Genomic DNA, 18,511 nt, shown 5'->3' with positions numbered 1-18,511 from the left:
GTGCATGTATCTTTTTGAATTATGGTTTTCTCTGGGTATATGCCCAACAGTGGGATTGCTGGGTCATATGGTAATTCTATTTTTAGTTTTTTAAGAAACCTCCATACTGTTCTCCACAGTGGCTGTATTAATTTACATTCCCACCAACAGTGCAAGTGGGTTCCCTTTTCTCCACACCCTCTCCAGCATTTGTTGTTTGTAGATTTTCTGATGATGCCCATTCTAACTGGTGTGAGGTGATACCTCATTGTAGTTTTGATTTGTATTTCTCTAATAATCAGTGATGTTGAACAGCTTTTCATGTGCTTCTTGGCCATCTGTATGTCTTCTTTGGAGAAATGTCTATTTAGGTCTTCTGCCCATTTTTGGATTGGGTTGTTTGTTTTTTTAATATTGAGCTGCATGAGCTGTTTATATATTTTGGAGATTAATCCTTTGTCCGTTGATTTGTTTGCAAATATTTTCTCCTATTCTGAGGGTCATCTTTTCATCTTGTTTGTAGTTTCCTCTGCTTTGTAAAAGCTTTGAAGTTTCATTAGGTCCCATTTGTTTATTTTTGGTTTTATTTCCATTACTCTAGGAGGTGGATCAAAAAAGATCTTGCTGTGATCTATGTCATAGAGTGTTCTGCCTACGTTTTCTTCTAAGACTTTGATAGTGTCTGGTCTTACATTTAGGTCTCTAATCCACTTTGAGTTTATTTCTGTGTATGGTGTTAGGGAGTGTTCTAATTTCATTCTTTTACATGTAGCTGTCCAGTTTTCCCAGCACCACTTATTGAAGAGACTGCCTTTTCTCCATTGTATATCCTTGCATCCTTTGTCATAGATTAGTTGACCATAGGTGTGTGGGTTTATCTCTGGGCTTTCCATTCTGTTCCATTGATCTATATTTCTGTTTTTGTGCCAGTACCATATTGTCTTGATTACTGCAGCTTTGTAGTATAGTCTGAAGTCAGGGAGTCTGATTCCTCCAGCTCCGTTTTTTTCCCTCAAGATTGCTTTGGTTATTCGGGGTCTTTTGTGTTTCCATACAAATTTTAAGATTTTTTGTTCTAGTTCTGTAAAAAATGCCACTGGTAATTTGATAGGGATTGCACTGAATCTGTAGATTGCTTTGGGTAGTATAGTCATTTTCACAATATTGATTCTTCCAATCCAAGAACATGGTATATCTCTCCATCTGTTTGTGTCATCTTCGATTTCTTTCATCAGTGTCTTACAGTTTTCTGAGTACAGGTCTTTTACCTCCTTAGGTAGGTTTATTCCTAGGTATTTTATTCTTTCTGTTGCAATGGTGAATGGGATTGTTCCTTTAATTTCTCTTTCTGCTCTTTCGTTGTTAGTGTATAAGAATGCAAGAGATTTCTGTGCATTAATTTTGTATCCTGCAACTTTACCAAATTCATTGATTAGCTCTAGTAGTTTTCTGGTAGCATCTTTAGGATTCTCTATGTATAGATAATATCATGTCATCTGCAAACAGTGACAGTTTGACTTCTTCTTTTCCAGTTTGTATTCTTTTTATTTCTTTTTCTTCTCTGATTGCCATGGCTAGAACTTCCAAAACTATGTTGAATAATAGTGGCGAGTGGACATGCTTGTCTTGTTCCTGATCTTAGAGGAAATGCTTTCAGTTTTTCACCATTGAGAATGATGTTTGCTGTGGGTTTGTCGTATAGGGCCTTTATTATGTTGAGGTAGGTTCCCTCTATGCCCACTTTCTGGAGAGTTTTTATCATAAATCAGTGCTGAATTTTGTCAAAAGCTTTTTCTGCATCTATTGAGATCATCATATGGTTTTTATTCTTCAATTTGTTAATATGGTGTATCACTTTGATTGATTTGCGTATATTGAAGAATCCTTGCATCCCTGGGATAAATCCCACTTGATCGTGGTGTATGATCCTTTTAACATGTTGTTGGATTCTGTTTGCTAGTATTTTGTTGAGGATTTCTACATCTATATTCATCAGTGATATTGGTCTGTAATTTTCTTTTTTTGTAGTATCTATGTCTGGTTTTGGTATCAGGGTGATGGTGGCCTCATAGAATGAGTTTGGGAGTGTTCCTTCCTCTGCAATTTTTTTGGAAGAGTTTGAGAAGGATGGGTGTTAGCTCTTCTCTATATGTTTGATAGAATTCACCTGTGAAGCTATCTGGTCCTGGACTTTTGTTTGTTGGAAGATTTTTAATCACAGTTTCAATTTCATTACTGGTGACTGGTCTGTTCATATTTTCTATTTCTTCCTGGTTCAGTCTTAGAAGGTTATACCTTTCCAAGAACTTGTCCATTTCTTCCAGGTTGTCCATTTTATTGGCATAGAGTTGCTTGTAGTAGTCTCTTAGGATGCTTTGTATTTCTGCAGTGTCTGTTGTAATTTCTTTTTCATTTCTAATTTTATTGATTTGAGTCCTCTCCCTCTTTTTCTTGATGAGTCTGGCTAATGGTTTCTCAGTTTTGTTTATCTTCTCAAAGAACCAGCTTTTAGTTTTATTGATCTTTGCTATTGTTTTCTTTGTTTCTATTTCATTTATTCTGCTCTGATCTTTATGATTTCTTTCCTTCTGCTAACTTTGGTTTTTGTTTGTTCTTTTTTCTCTAGTTCCTTTAGGTGTAAGGTTAGATTGAGATTTTTCTTGTTTCTTGAGATAGGCCTGTATTGCTATAAACTTCCCTCTTAGAACTGCTTTTGCTGCATCCCATAGGTTTTGGATCGTCGTGTTTTCGTTGTAATTTGTTTCTAGGTATTTTTTGATTTCCTCTTTGATTTCTTCAGTGATCTCTTGGTTATTTAGTAACATACTGTTTAGCCTCCATGTGTTTGTGTTTTTTATGTTTTTTCCCTGTAATTGATTTCTAATCTCATAGCATTGTGGTCACAAAAGGTGCTTGATATGATTTCAATTTTCTTAAATTTACTGAGGCTTGACTTGTGACCCAAGATGTGATCTATCCTGGAGAATGTTCCATGTGCACTTGAGAAGAAAGTGTAATCTGCTGTTTGGGGATGGAATATCCTATAAATATCAATTAAATCTATCTGGTCTATTGTGTTATTTAAAGCTTGTGTTTCCTTATTAATTTTCTGTTTGGATGATCTGTCCATTGGTGTATGTGAGGTGTTAAAGTCCCCCACTATTACAGTTACTGTCGACTTCCCCTTTTATAGCTGTTAGCAGTTGTCTTATGTATTGAGGTGCGCCTATGTTGGGTGCATATGTATTTATAATTGTTATATCTTCTTCTTGGATTGATCCCTTGATCATTATGTAGTGTCCCTCCTTGTCTCTTGTAACATTCTTTATTTTAAAGTCTATTTTATCTGATGTGAGTATTGCTACTCCAGCTTTGTTTTGATTTCCATTTGCATGGGATATCTTTTTCCATCCCCTCACTTTCCATCTGCATGTGTCCCTTGGTCTGAAGTGGGTGTCTTGTAGAGAGCATATATATTTTTACCAATTTTTTAAAAATTGCATTGTTTATCTTATTATTAGGTTGTCAGAGGTCTTTATATATTCTAGATAAAGTCCTTTGATGGATATATGTTTTGCCCATATTTTCTCTTAGTCCATGGCTTGCCTTTTCATTTTTGTCACAGCGTCTTTGGAAAAGCAAATGTTATTAATTTAGATGAAGCTCAATTTATTGGTTTTTCCATTATCGTTTGTGCTTTTTATGTCTCATTTTAAAACTCTTTGCTAAAACACAGTAACTAAGATAGTCTCCTATGTTTTCTTTTAGAAGTTTTAAAAGTTTTATGATCCACTGAGAGTTATTTTTGTATATAGCGTGAGGTAATAGTAGAGGTTCATTTTTGTGCATATGGATATCCAATTGTTCAGCATCATTTGTTGAATAGATTCTTCTTCCCCTATTGAACTACTTTGGAATCTTTGCCAAAACTCAATTGACTCTATATGTATGTGTCTGTTTCTGAACTCTTCATTATGTTCTATTTGATCTATTATGCTTAGCTTCACACCAATGCAACGCTCTATTGATTACTGTAGCTTTCTAATAAACCTTGAAGTCAGGTAGTCTAAGTCCCCCAACTTTGTTTTTCCTTTTTAAAGTTGTTTTGGCTATTCTAGGTTCTTTGCATCTCCCTATAAATTTTAGACAAAATTTGTCAACTCTACAAAGGCTACTGGGATTTTCAGTGGGATGGCTTTGAATCTACAGATCAAATAAAGCAAAACTGACATCTTAAGAATACTGATGGTGGTTGTGGTTGCATAACAATGTGAATGTACTTAATGCCAGTGAACTGTATATTTTATTTCTTTTTTTAAAATTCTACTTGAACTGTACACTTTTAAATGGTTAAAATGATCAATTTTATGTTATGTATATTTTACAAGTTTAAAAATTTAATTAAAAAAACAATACCTATTCTAAAATTTAGAATGTATTACCTAATATATAATGGCTCATAAGCTGGCCAATTTCACCAGTCCACTCCTCTCTTCCTCCACCATCCCTCCCTAGACCTGTCACTATTAGCACACTGTAGCTAAAGGGACATGGCCAAGAGCACTGTGTTTTTCCATTTGTCTTTCCTCTGGCTTCTTCATCTTTTTTTAAAAAATAAACTTTATTGAGGTATAACTTATATACTGTAAAATGCAACCACTTTAGCGGAAAGTTTGACTTTTGATAAACCCATATACCCACGTATCTACCACCACAATCTAGATATAACATTTCATCACCCCAGGAAGTTCCGTCATGCCTCATTGATGTTAATCTCTCCCTAAACCCTCAGGTAACCACTGATCTACTTTCTGTCCCTATAGATCTGTGTTGTTTTCTCTATAATTTTATATACATAGAAACAGTTTGTACTGTTTTGGGTCAGGCTTCTTTCATCCAGAAGTGTTTTTGATATTCATCAAAACTACATGTGTCGGGCTTCCCTGGTGGCACAGTGGTTAAGAATCCGCCTGCCAGCGCAGGGGACACGGGTTCAAGCCGTGATCCGGGAAGATCCCACATGCCGCGGAGCAACTAAGCCCGTGCGCCACAACTACTGAGCCTGCGCTCTAGAGCCCGTGCTCCGCAACAAGAGAAGCCACCGCAATGAGAAGCCCGCGCACCACAATGAAGAGTGGCCCCCACTCGCCGCAACTAGAGAAAGCCCACGCACAGCAATGAAGACCCAACGCAGCCAAAAATAAACAAATAAATTAAAAAAAAAAAAAAAAACCTACATGTGTCAATAGCCTGTTATTTTTATTGCTGAATAATACTCTCTTGTATGGATATATTGTAATTTGTTTATCTCTTTGCCTGTTGAAGAACATTTTAGTTATTTCTACTATGAATATAGCTGCTTTAAACATGTGTATACAAGTGTTTATGGACATATGTTTTCATTTATCTTGAATAAATATCTAAGAGTGGTATGGTTATATGATAAGTGTATGTGTACCTTTATTAAAAGAACCCAGAGTTTCTTTTAGAGTCAAACTCATATCCAGTTAGTCATGGCTTTGGGCCTATGCACAGTCTAGTCCAGTGGGCAGCCAGGGACACTGGGGGCTGGGTAACTAAGTTCTAGCTGGGCATCTGGTCTGTGCATACTGGGTGACTATGTCTGTCACAGCCTCGGGTAACAGGTATACCGCATACTAAAAAGAGGATGGTTGTTGCTGCTCCAGATATCAAAGTAAATAGTCAAAGAGTGGTAGTAAAAATCAAAAATACTAGCAAATGGCTTTTATACCAAAACAAAACACAAAAGAGGCTGCAACAACTTTTAGACTTCAGCAAAAATCCAAAACATAACAACTAGCAAATAAGTTCTTACCTCTGTGCATAATCTTGTGCTTCTCCCTCAGGTATGTCAGGCCTTTTATTACCTAGGGGAAAGGAAATGTAAAAAGATGGAAACTGAAATAGTGGTGTTTAGAAAATACTCAACCTTTCTATTTTAAAATGATCTAGGAAATATTTCATCTAACATCAAAAATTTGCCTTCTTCCCTTATTTTTCTTCTCTCTTTTGATTTTTTAACCTATCTTATCAAGAAACCATCTTTTTACATGGTATATAGAGTATGATTTTTAAGCAAAATTGATTATTGCAAGTTTAGACAACTGTAAAAAAACCTACTTTGCTTGAACTCATTTATTTCCAAATCTGCAATCTAAAAAAGAGGCTTTCTGATGCCACAAATGGGAATTCTTTTGGATACCCTGTCCTATTTTTCAAGACAGATTTTAATATACAGAAATCTACTTTGCTAGTTTTAGCGAGAAAGAGCAGGGGGTTGGGAGGGAGATATTGTATCTAGAATCTAGATAGAGAAAATTCTGGTGAAAAACCTAACTTTTCTTACAAACCTTCCCTTTGTTGACTTCCTACCTTCCTCCTTGTCCCTTTCCTACCAACTCAACTTATCAGTGAGGGAACCTGGAAGAAAAACTTCTCAATATACTCACAGCAATGCTAACTTTTCCTAAAATTTGTTCAGGAATTCTTCCAGCTTTCTTCAGGACTTGATCCAAGGAACCCCCATCCTAAGAACAAGAATACCAGCCCATTTAGTGACAATGTTTCTAACTATTCTTTCAAGTGTTAAACTTCAGCAGGAAAGTAAATCTCACACATGACAAATCTTCCTAGAAGGGCACCCTTCGGTTTGTTCCAGATATCAAGTAAGACATGAATGTAAAACATTGTGGGAGCTGCCAAACAACTAATAACTCAAATCCTATGAATAATCATTAAATAAATTACTAATTTAGTGGTCAAAAATTACTAATTCAGTGGTCAAATTACTAATTCTACTGAACTGACAGAATAGAGTAGCAGTTAGGAGTGCAGACTCTAGTGGCAAACTGTCTAAATTTGCATCCCAACTCTTACTATCTAGTGGACATTGAACAAGTTACTCTACTTGTAAAATGTGGATGATAATAATTATAAGGCTATTATGATATTCATAGGGCTATTATAAGTATTAAACAAGCTCATATATATAAAGCCCTTAGAACAATGTCTAGCCCATAGTAAGTGCTCAATAAATGTTTGCCATTTTGTCACCATTGTGTAAGTCACAACTTGCATTTGGCATTATCCTAACAAATTATATTTAATAAAATCCAAAGAAAAATGTCATAGAAAGCAATCATTCATTCCGCAAATCCTACAAAATGCCATGCACTGTGTTAGGTTCTATGGGGAATAAAGATACAATAAAGACCTAGCTCTTGTCCTCAATAAATTTACAAACTAGTAGGAGAAATATACGACTCAATAAAATATAACAAAACAGAATAAATGTATAGTAAAAGTGCTACACACACACACAGAAGAAGGGAGAATTCTGCCTTCACTTAGAAGATAGCATTTGAGCTGAAATCTTACTCAAAGAATGAGCATGATTTCCATACCTGGAAAAGGAGAGGGGCGAGGGGACAACAGAACAGAGCGGAAGCATGCTCCTAACCACTGGAGCGCCAGGGAATTCCCAAGAACAGCGTATCTCAACAAGATCAAAAGCAGAGAAGCATTAAATTGCTTAGTACTCCTGGGATGACATGCGGTTCATTCACTGTAGGTGTATGAAGAAATGCAGGGATGGATCAGGCTGGAAATGGCCATCTGTGGCCAGATCATGGAGCCCCACCAAGGAACTAAGACCTGACTTTACGGAGGCAGAAGGAAAGGTACCCAAACCATAGCAGCTGAGAGAAAGAGACAGGGCAATTAGCAAGCAGCTGATCAGGCGGAGATGACATGAGCAGGACCCAGGGCAGAGGCGGTGGAAAGGGAGTACGCAAGAGGGGATAACACATGTGGAGTGAAGCTGGCTTCTGTAGGGCTCGCATACAAGGGCCTTCCTATCCATGGAGGCTACATTTTAACCTGAGATCTTGAAAAAATGCTCACTCAAGGAACCCTCACGTGTTGAGACAGAAATATGTTCCTGCCTCTATGGCTTCGGGTGTAGCCAATTATCAGTCACAATATAAAATTACCCTAGAAGTAGAGATAATTCCTACAAACTCAGATTGATTTTCTAAAGTATCCTGTCTACACTGGGCAGCTACCATCGTCAACTATCATCTCTTAATCACCTCTGTGTAAGGCAGAGGGATACATGAGGAACTAGGAATGGGAAAAACTATAAGTATAGGAAAAAATACCCTCTGCCTGGGGAGACAGAACATATTCATAAAAAGGCAAGGCACCTTAAATCCTCCTCTGAACAAGGCAGGGAACAAACAGTTGAATGAAGAGAACACACACTGCTACAGGTGCTCAGAGGAGGAAGCAATTCCTGGACAAAGCGGCCAAGGGAAGGGCTCACGACACGAGTGACACACGGAAGCTGAGCCTTGGAGGTGGGTGAGATCTGGGTAGGAGAAGCAGAGAGGTGTTCCCACTGACATCCTGCCTCCAAAACCACCCAGCCTGTAAGATGCAGCCATGCAATGTAAGGTCACAGAACAATGCATAACATAATAAAGAAAAGAAGGACAGAGAATAATCCCATTTTTATAAAAATTTAAAAGTGTGCATATACTCACAGAAACCAGAATATCAAAAATGTTACCAAAATGTTCCAGTCTAGATAGTAAGATTATCAGGGGTCTTTGTTGTGCGATAGTTTCTTCTTTGTGCTTTTCTATGGTTTATACATTTTCTCCCATAAATAAATGTCTTACCTTTTAAAATTACTGACCTCATTTATGAAAGTGGAGAATTAAATCTATAAATCAATTAACAGATACTTACTGAGTGCCCATTTTGTACAAAGGCATCATTAGGTAGCTACAACACTACCTGAAGGAGGTGAGAAAATAGGTAAGACTCATTCAGGGATACAGAGCTCTCAGGAAATGTTACCTAAAACAATGCTAAAAATAGATTATCAACTTAAAAAGTCTATGCTTATAAAAAGGATAGTTTGGACCAATGGCTTTCTATCACAGATCAACTCTGGATCATGGGTGCTGATAGAAAAAGAAAACAGTACAGGTGTATACTCAAATGCACACTAACACCCCTGAATACGTTAAACTTCTCATCATAATAAACTCCCTAGCACAACTACCTAATGGTAGACAACCAAGGAGCACAGGGGAGGATTTCAAAATTCAACCTAAAATTCAAATGGGCCATAATCTCCACAGGGATATGAGCATGGAATTATCAATCTAGAGTCAAAGAGAACTCCTCTGTAAACACACATTTTCCAAGAGCCCTTGGAAGAGCCCTACCCAGGCGGTGAGCCAGGCTGGGGTCTGAGTCATCCTTTGAGCCTGGCTGCCTTCACAATGCCACAGGCCCCTGGTGGCCAAATGAGGACAGCGCCACAGCCCAGGTAACCACACCCAAGTCAGCAGGCTCCTAGAAATGCCACAGCGCCTCTCAATTTCCCTTACTGACAGGAACAGGGACTCCAGTGCAGAAAGTTTCCAGCCTTTTTGTTTTGCTTTCAGTTGAATGTGGTTTCAGACTCTTTGTTTGAACGACTTTGCCTAATTATCAGGGAGGACTATACACTTAAAACTAGGTAACAGCAATTCTGTCCAAATCGGATGCAAACGAGGCAGAAGAGCTAGCCTGTGGTTCTCAGGTTCCACAGCCAGGACAGGGCGGCCCGGCTAACTGTCTTGGTTTACACTTTCCCTGGGGGTTGCGGTAAACATTTCTGTCAAAAAGGAGGAAACGCTGGCTCTCCTCCCTTAACCTCCTCTGCGCTACAAGCAGAGTTACAGAGTGAAGAACGGGATTCGCAGGATTTAAGAAGCATGAACCACATCAGGATCAGCCAGTGTTGCCTGCGACTCACCTCACAACCTTTCAATTCTACTGCACTGTTGCCAAGGACCTGCCTTCGCTGACTAAAGCTGCTGAAACTGTGCTTATTTTTAGAAGCCAATTATTAACTAAGTCAGTGGTGCTTTTGTGAAGGTTTTCTACAGAAGAGACAAATGCTTTATGGAAAAAAAAAGAGCTCAAAAGCTTTTACTCCTGCATGAGAAGCATCAACCCTGAGTCCCCAGTTCTCTGGTTGCTCAGCTACCACCTGAGCAGGAATCTACTTCCCCGAAGACAAGAACATTCCTGTTCTGATCAGGCAGCATCCATGCACCCCTTGGGTCTCAAAACTCAGACTGGGCAGGTGCAAACACAGCTTATGTCTAGAAAAGGTCAGCCCCTAGATAGGTGCATTAAGAAGATGGGGCTCCATGCACGTTGATGACAAATTTACTTTAAACTGCATCCAAAAAACAATCTGAGTGGGCTTCCCTGGTGGCGCAGTGGTTGAGAATCTGCCTGCCGATGCAGGGGACACGGGTTCGAGCCCTGGTCTGGGAAGATCCCACATGCCACGGAGCAACTGGGCCCGTGAGCCACAGTTACTGAGCCTGCGCGTCTGGAGCCTGTGCTCCGCAACAAGAGAGGCCGCGATGGTGAGAGGCCCGCGCACCGCGATGAAGAGTGGTCCCCGCTTGCCGCAACTAGAGAAAGCCCTCGCACAGAAACGAAGACTCAACACAGTCATAAATAAATAAATAAAAGAACGTGAATTTCAAAAAAAAAAAAAAAAAACAACAATCTGAGCAGTGCGTAAGTAGACAGTACGTGGTAAAGCAAATATGGCAAAATGTTAACGGTAGAATCTAGGTGGTGGCTTTAGAGTGTACATTACACAATTCCTTCAACTTTCTGTACTTTTGAAATTTTTCATAGTAAAGTGTTGGGGGGAAATGCCAATGACAAGGAACATCATGCAAAGACTGTGACACGGAGAGGACCAAAGAATCTTAGAAGCTGGGATATGGCTAATGAACAGAGCTCTATATGACAACACCTTTGAAATGTGGAAGCTGAGACAAAGCAGAAATCCCTAAAGAGAAATGGCAGCCAGTGGTCAGAGAATTTTCCTATCACAGGCAGCCAGTGCAGGAGTTCTCCTGCAGGAGGGCTTGCTCAGGGACCAAGGAAGGGGTGAGAGGGCCCAGCCTAGAGCAGAAAGCTACTCTGGAGCATGGCTACTTGAACTTCAGGCCACAACTGCTTCCTTACAGGATCCCGTCCCTGGCAACTCTGAGCCTCTCCACTAGTGTTAACAGACAGTTCCAGCTGCCCTCTGAGCCTAGGTATACCCAGGAACAGAAGGCCCTAACTCTCTCTTGAGCTCTGACCATGCGATCTCCCATCCTGCTTCCCTCATTCAGTCATTCAACACATATCACCTAATAGGTGCCCTACACTCTGCTTGGCCCTCAGAAAGGTTTTGACCCTCCCACTCTCTGACAGCCAGGTTTCCCACACTCAGGCCTCCCAGGGTAATTCCAGAGATATCTTCTGCTTCAGGGACTTACGTGGGAGGATCTCAATATCCCCAGAGAGCCAAAGCCATGGGGGAAAACAACTGACCTGCAGGTACTAGAAATGGGCCAAGAGAATGGGAGACCAACCCTTGTGACATCCTGTGTCATCTCCTCCTCCAGGAGGGAAAGGCTGGACAAGGGCAAGGAGCACGAGGTTGTGATCAACGTCTATGAATACAGAGTGAAGAAAGGATTCCAGAATGAGGAAGCCTCAACACAGGTCAATTTAAGACAGACAGAAAGACTGAACTCCACATGGCAAGAGGCCACATAAGGCCAATAAAAGAGGTTCCAGCAGGATCTGAATAAATGAATAGGGCACTGACTATCAACGTTTAGGGCCTGATCTTAACCTCTGAAGCAAGCACCCTGGAGTTCAACCATGCTCAAACCTACAGATAGCCTCCTGGTTCCTCTACTAAAGGGAGAGGAACAGAACTTGGAGGTTACTTAAGAAAGAATTTCTGATGGTTCAGAAGACAGCAGGCATGAGGTGACGCATACCCGGTGCTCAGAAGCCCTCACGTCCACACCGATACTCCTCACTTGAGAAGGCCCTAGAACACAGCCATGCGGCCTGTGAACAGCTCTGGGGGCAGAGACGTTGCTCTCAATGGTTCCATCCCCTCGGCAGCTCATGTGGCACTTTGCCCTAATAGGCACTAAAATAAGTGTTTGTGAAGCTGAACCCATGCTGATTAACTAATGTAATCAAGTGACTGGCTACAAGTGCCAAAAACCATAGAAACACAGAATGTTAGCATGGGGAGGGGTCCCTAGAGAACATCCGGTCCAAACATTTCTCTGCAGAAATGAGAAAATCTTGAGAGAGTATATGATTTACATTGTGTAGTGGAGAGACTATGAAATTTAAAGAAAGCGGACCTGGTTAGAGACACGGGTTAGAGCTCAGCTCTGACACTTACTGGTTATATAACTTAGACTAGTTACTAAACCTCTCAAGGCCTTGCTCTCTCCATCTACCAGCTTGGGGTGGGGGTGGGGGTCAATCCATGTCATATGACAGGGCTGATGTGATTAAGAAGTCACATAACATGAAAAGGACCCAACAAGTGGTAGAAGATGGAAAAGCTAGTTACTATTATGTCCAGCCATGCCACCACCCATCTTCTGTTATTTTGGCAAGACCCAAGAGGAAAAAAGGCTACTCTGGCCTCTCTTGTTTTATCACTGGTTGACCACCATCACCTCCACCCTCTTCCCCTTCTAGTTTTCAACGACCTCCAGTGCCATTTACACATCTTCATCCAACTCTTGGGCTAAAGCTGGAAAACCAACCATCGTCAGCACAAAGAGCACAAGAAACCCAAAGGTTAAGGAGCAGCCCCCTCCCCCTGTCCTACCCCACCCCACCAAAGGGAGGTTAAAACCCAAGTGGAAAATAATCAGCACCCCAGGCCTGGGCTAGGACCAAGCCAGAAACATTCACATGCTTCCCACAGAGACTGCTTCACTCTCCTTGAAGCAAGAAGGAACGAGAGCTTTCTCGGTGACCTTCAGACGCACAGAAGACATTTTCAGAATCTACGTTCCAAATGGCGCCACAGAAGTCAGCACGTGACTGCAACACTGTGTATGGCACTTCTTGATCATTGAAACGAAGAGATGTTCAAAATAATGGGGGCACCAGCAAGGGACAGACCTCTCAGGAGGGTTCTCCTGGAGTTCATTAAGACCAGGCCCTGGGGCTCTCATTCCAGAGGTGAGGGCAGGTCTAGAGAGTCAGGAAGGAAGTGGAGAACTTACTGAGGGACACTAGGCTGGACTGAAAGCAGAGCAACCACGAAGCATGTAGACTCAATCATGTCAGCCCTTGTCTCTGAACTGTCAGCCCCAGTGAGAATAAAGCAAAAGCTAAAGTTTGCAGAAGGCATGCTCTGAGTCACACAGTGTGCTGGAAGACTTACAACTCTTATTTTAATCAATCCTCACTATAACGAGGCAGGTATAGTAATGGCCATTTTATAGGTGAGGAAACTGAGAATCAGAAAGATAAAGAAGCTTGCCCAAGGTCATGACAAGAAGGTGACAATCTGTAAACAAATAATTACTGAGCACCTGCTGTGGCTTTGGAGACACAATGGCAAACAAGACAAGGTGTCCACTTGGATTTTTGTGGAGAAGGGAGATATGAATAAACATCTCAGATTCCAAAGTCCCCTGTGCCATGCTGCCTATTGGGGACAGAAAAGCATTAGCAACCATGAAGCCAGCCTCTCTCTTTGAAATTCTGGCCATCAAGGATGGAAACAGAGCCCCAGGCACTATCCGGTAGATTCAACAAAGTACACTGGGGTCAGACAGCCTTGGTTTAAATTCTACCAATTCCGCTTACCAGCTGTATGACATTGGGTAAGTTATTCCATTTCTCTGAGCCTCAGTTTCCTCATCTGTAAAATGCAGATAATGTACCCAACTCAATAAGGTGTTATAAAAATGTAATAAAATATTAATTTGCTTAGGGTAGTGCTTGATATGATATACACCCAATAAATACTAGCTTATCAGTAATAGTTTTGCTAACCCTGCTCTTAAAGTAGGTTATAAACTCTCTGAAAACAGGGACTGTTTCACTTATCTTCATAACCCCAGAACATGTACCTAGCACACAGCATGGCATGTAATAAATGGATTTAAACTATATTAACCAGAGTTTACCCACATCAAAATCTTGGGGTCAAGAAAACTGGGAGATGTGCTCTTGGTACAACCACCAGGGACACCTGATTGCTGCCACCTCTCTTTGAAGAGACAGGGACCTAGGAAGGAGGCCTGTCATCTTCTTGGCTATTCCAACGTCTACAGCCAGGCTTCCCACATGCCCAAGACAGTGATCTGGACCCAGGGAGGAACAAGGAAGCAGCCAGTCACATCCCAGACCAAAGATTAGACCAGAGCCACCCACTTCCCAGGCCGCTGCTTCAGAGGCTGACAGGTTGCCACATACCATGTGCTCCATGCAGATACTGATCTCGCCATCACTGTAGAATGCACCGTAGAAGCCCACAATGTAAGGGGAGTTGCACTCATGTAGAACCTGCAGCTCCCGTATGATCTGGTTCCGGATTGCAGGTTTGATCTCCAGGTGAATTAGCTGGGAAAAGAAAGGTAGAAGGAAGAGAAGCTTTAAAAATATATGGATGGATGATGGATGGGTGGATGGATGGATAGGAGCCTTCTTAAATGCTTAAGCTCTTAAAGGTAGGAAGAGAGGAAACAGGCAAGTTTTAACAAACAAGTTTCTGCCCAACCAGAGCACTGAGTGCCAACATACCAAGGCAGGTGTTGGCACTGGAGGAGTGGCCAGCTGTGCCTCTACTCCTGGGAGCCAAGACTGAGCAAGAGGGGGCTCACCCCTCCCAAGAACAAAAGGACCTGTGAAACTGGGAGATATGGGGAAAGTGGCCTTAAGGACTTGGTTGATACTCAAGGGTTGTAGGACCAGAAAGGTATGAGGAACTGGGTCTGCCAATCGAAGCTGCCCTAGAGATTTACCCTTGACTTTAGGGGTCTGATGTGGTTGAGATTTAGCCAAGGCCTTAGGGGCCACCTATGTTCCCCGCCCCCCCACCGCCAATGTTGTCCCTTGTTTCAGCTGGGGAGACAGGTGACAGATACATGAAATGGTCACCGGATAAGGCTGAGCTTCTAAAAAGAGCCATGGACAATGAGTGTCAGAGGACATGGAAGCAGTGGTTACCAGCGCGGGTGGGAGCAGCCAGTGAAGGCTAGACAGGAGGTGGGCCTTGAAGATGGGCAGTGTTTGAAAAGATGGAAGGAACAGCATGAGCAAAAATATGTGGACAGAAATGAACATGGTGTGCTGTGAAACACGGAAGAGTCCAACCTCGCTGTCCAGAAAGAGGAGGACCCAGGGTCACCAGGAAGGGAAGTCCAGCTCAAAGACCGCATGCCATGTTGGGAAGCCGAGATGTTATACTGCAGAGAGATGAAGGGGAACCACTGGCAGGGGTGGAACTCGGAGAAACAACATGAAATAAGTGTTTTTTGTGTGTCCCTGGGGCTGGGTAAATGAAAGCAGCTTCTGCTCTTGATAAATGGCAAACGAGCATCTCAGATTTCTTTCCAGAGCACACAGAAAACTAACAAATGGTCGCTTGCTGTTATTTTCCAGTCTGGGCAGTGGGATAAATACACTAACACATCATGAGTGTGTTTACCTATAATCTAATAGATAACATGAGTTCAAAATTCAAAAAGCACAAAAGGGTACTGAATGAAAAGTCAGTTTTCCTTCCACCCTTGTCTCCAGGCCCACAGGTCTTCTAAAAGGTAATCCAATTAGCTGTTCACCAAGGCAAGCTTGATTCAGTCCTTTTTTTTTTTTTTTTAAAGTGGCCTCACCTTTCTGGCCATAACCAGACCGGACGGCTTGTGGGAGACCTTGAACACCACACCTCCATTGCCAGCACCCAGCTCACTGATCTTCTCAAAGTCGTCATCCTTCAGTTCTCCCACCTTCTGCTTCTGGGTAAGGAAGGCCTCAAGGCGCTTCCGCTGCTGTTCATCGAGCTCCAGCTCCTCCAGCTTCTTTTGCAAGGCCTCCAGGTTGGTCCTGTCCCAAAGTAGGAAGCACGGGTCAACACTGTCATCAGAGAAGTCCACCCAGAGGAGCACCCTTGCAGTGGAGAGCTCCAGCTCTGGGGCCAGAGAGAGAACTGATCGAGGCAGCTCGGCGGAAGGTCCCATCTGCTGTGGCTCTACCCCCTGCACTCCGCCACCCCACACAACTCACCACAGACACACTTCCCCTCTCTCAAGGCCTGCTCTCCTCATTTGTAAAATAGGGGAATTAGTTCTCTCTCAATATGCTCTAAGCCTACGAGACGAACTGCAGAATCTACTAAAATCCAGAGTGAGCCACCTTAATTTGCTTTAAAACCCCAGTATCAAAAGACCCACTAGTGTTGGTTTTAACAACACCATATACAAAATAAAATTTTCTATTTCCTAAAACCTCTAAATTGAAACCAAAGCACATTATCAAAACAGGCTCTAGGGCTTCTCTGGTGGCGCAGTGGTTGAGAATCTGCCTGCCAATGCAGGGACACGGGTTCAAGCCCTGGTCTGGGAAGATCTCACATGCCACGGAGCAACTGGGCCCGTGAGCCACAACTACTGAGCTTGCGCGTCTGGAGCCTGTGCTCCGCAACAAGAGAGGCCGCGATAGTGAGAGGCCCGCGCACCGCGCTGAAGAGTGGCCCCCGCTCGCCTCAACTAGAGAAAGCCCTCGCACAGAAACGAAGACCCAACACAGCTAAAAATAAATAAATAAATAAATTTATTTAAAAAAAACAGGCTCTAAACTGAATCACAATAGAAACGCTCCCTTCCAATGTGATCAGATCAGGAACAAGGTCAATCAAAACAGAGCAAAAAGGATACACCTAAATTTTTATTTTTGCAAAACATATGAAAGTGCATTCATTCACCCACCTGCTAACACAAGGCGAGGAGCTCTCTTTAAGAGCCCCACATCATCTTTCTTACGTGAACCAGAAGAGAATACAATGTCTATAATTTCCAAATACTGATTCTTTAGCATAAAAATGTAGACAGAGTAATCTCAGAATAAAACTTTAAGAGTTTGATGACTTCCCCCAATTTTAATGCTCACCTAATTTAACAGTAATTTTTTTAAATTACCATTTCTTATTTATTTATTTATTTATTTATTTATTTATTTATTTTTATTTGTTTATTTATGGCTGCATTGGGTCTTTGTTGCTGTGCATGGGCTTTCTCTAGTTGCAGCGAGAGGGGGCTATCCTTCGTTGCAGTGCACGGGCCTCTCATTGCGGTGGCTTCTCTTGTTGCGGAGCACAGGCTCTAGGTGCGCGGGCTTCAGTAGTTGTGGCACGCGGCATCAGTAGTTGTGGCTCAGGGGCTCTAGAGCACAGGTTCAGTAGTTGTGGCGCACGGGCTTAGCTGCTCCGCGGCATGTGGGATCTTCCTGGACCAGGGATCGAGCCCATGTCCCCTGCATTGGCAGGTGGATTCTTAACCACTGCGCCACCAGGGAAGTTCCTGACAGTAATTTTTTTAGTGACCTGGACTCACTGAGTCTTTCCACAGCTTTTAACTAGTATTCATAGGTGGGGGGAAAAAAAAAGAAAGAAAACCACTTCGCTTGCAGTCGTATTTCATCAGTTTCTCTGATATTTAAATACATACATTACTTAATTACAATACCAGCTACAACTGTACAAATGACTTTCGGAACAAACCGGCTCTTGGTAAGCACATAATTCAACCAGTGGGGCCGGAGTGAGTGGGTATGGCGGACAGCAGCCTGCTAGCATGTTTTACATAAAGAACTGAAGTGTTCATTACTCCTGGGAGCTTGTTAAGAGAAGGGTGGTAAAGAGAGATTCCACCGTGTTTCATTTGACTTTTGTCCCTAGTCTAAACAAACAACACAGGTGACAAGACAGGCAGTCATTACACATCAGAATGTTGGTGACTCCCTTCCCTCAATATACACAGCATTTCTGAGCTTGGGGGTAGGAGCAAGCATAATCTTCCACTCTTCATTCACACTCCAAACCTTAAGAAGGCAAGGAGATGGAGACCCAATGCCTCCCCAGGGTATGGGAGGATCCAATACCGCCTTACAAATAACACAGTACATGGGGCCAAAGAGGACACAAGGCTGACTTCCCCAACCTTCCTCACTGAGTAACTCTGGGGGGAAGAAGCCTGGTGCCTGGTCCTCCCCGAACTTTGTAAGTTGAAACCCTAACCCCCAATGTAACTACGTTTAGAGATAGGATTTTTAGAAGGTAATTAAGGTTAAATAAGGTCATATGGGTAGAGTCCTAATCAGATAGGACTGATAGCCTTACAAGAGAGGTGGCCTTCCCCCTACACACTCCAAGGAAAGGCCATGTGAGGACACAGCAAGAAGGCAGCTGCCTGCAAGCCAGGAAGAGAGGCCTCACCAAAAGCCAACCATGCTGGCAACCCAACCAGTCCTCATCTTGGACTTCAAGCCTCCAGAGCTATGAGAAAATTAATTTCTGTTGTTTAAGCCACCCAGGCTATGGCATTTTCTTATGTAGCCTGAGCAGACTAAGACAGCTGGTCAATATTCTCATCCTGCTAAAAGG

The 18,511-nt window shown here is 42.2% G+C and overlaps 1 protein-coding gene across 1 annotated transcript in view; it reads right to left on the bottom strand.

Annotated features, from left to right (window-relative positions):
- The window catches only part of MAP2K1 (mitogen-activated protein kinase kinase 1), an 80,570-nt gene that overhangs the window by 30,215 nt on the left and 31,844 nt on the right, over positions 1 to 18,511 (bottom strand). The window contains exons 2-5 of the mRNA XM_068554092.1: positions 15,747 to 15,957; positions 14,329 to 14,475; positions 6,450 to 6,527; positions 5,816 to 5,867 (exon numbers count right to left, since the gene is read on the bottom strand). Coding sequence (XP_068410193.1) covers positions 5,816 to 5,867; positions 6,450 to 6,527; positions 14,329 to 14,475; positions 15,747 to 15,957 — 488 coding nt within the window. The remainder of the gene's footprint in view (positions 1 to 5,815; positions 5,868 to 6,449; positions 6,528 to 14,328; positions 14,476 to 15,746; positions 15,958 to 18,511) is intronic.

The sequence above is a fragment of the Eschrichtius robustus genome, chromosome 1, assembly GCF_028021215.1.
Source record: "Eschrichtius robustus isolate mEscRob2 chromosome 1, mEscRob2.pri, whole genome shotgun sequence".
Taxonomy (NCBI): Eukaryota; Metazoa; Chordata; class Mammalia; order Artiodactyla; family Eschrichtiidae; genus Eschrichtius; species Eschrichtius robustus.
This window is presented reverse-complemented; position numbering and strand designations above follow the sequence as displayed.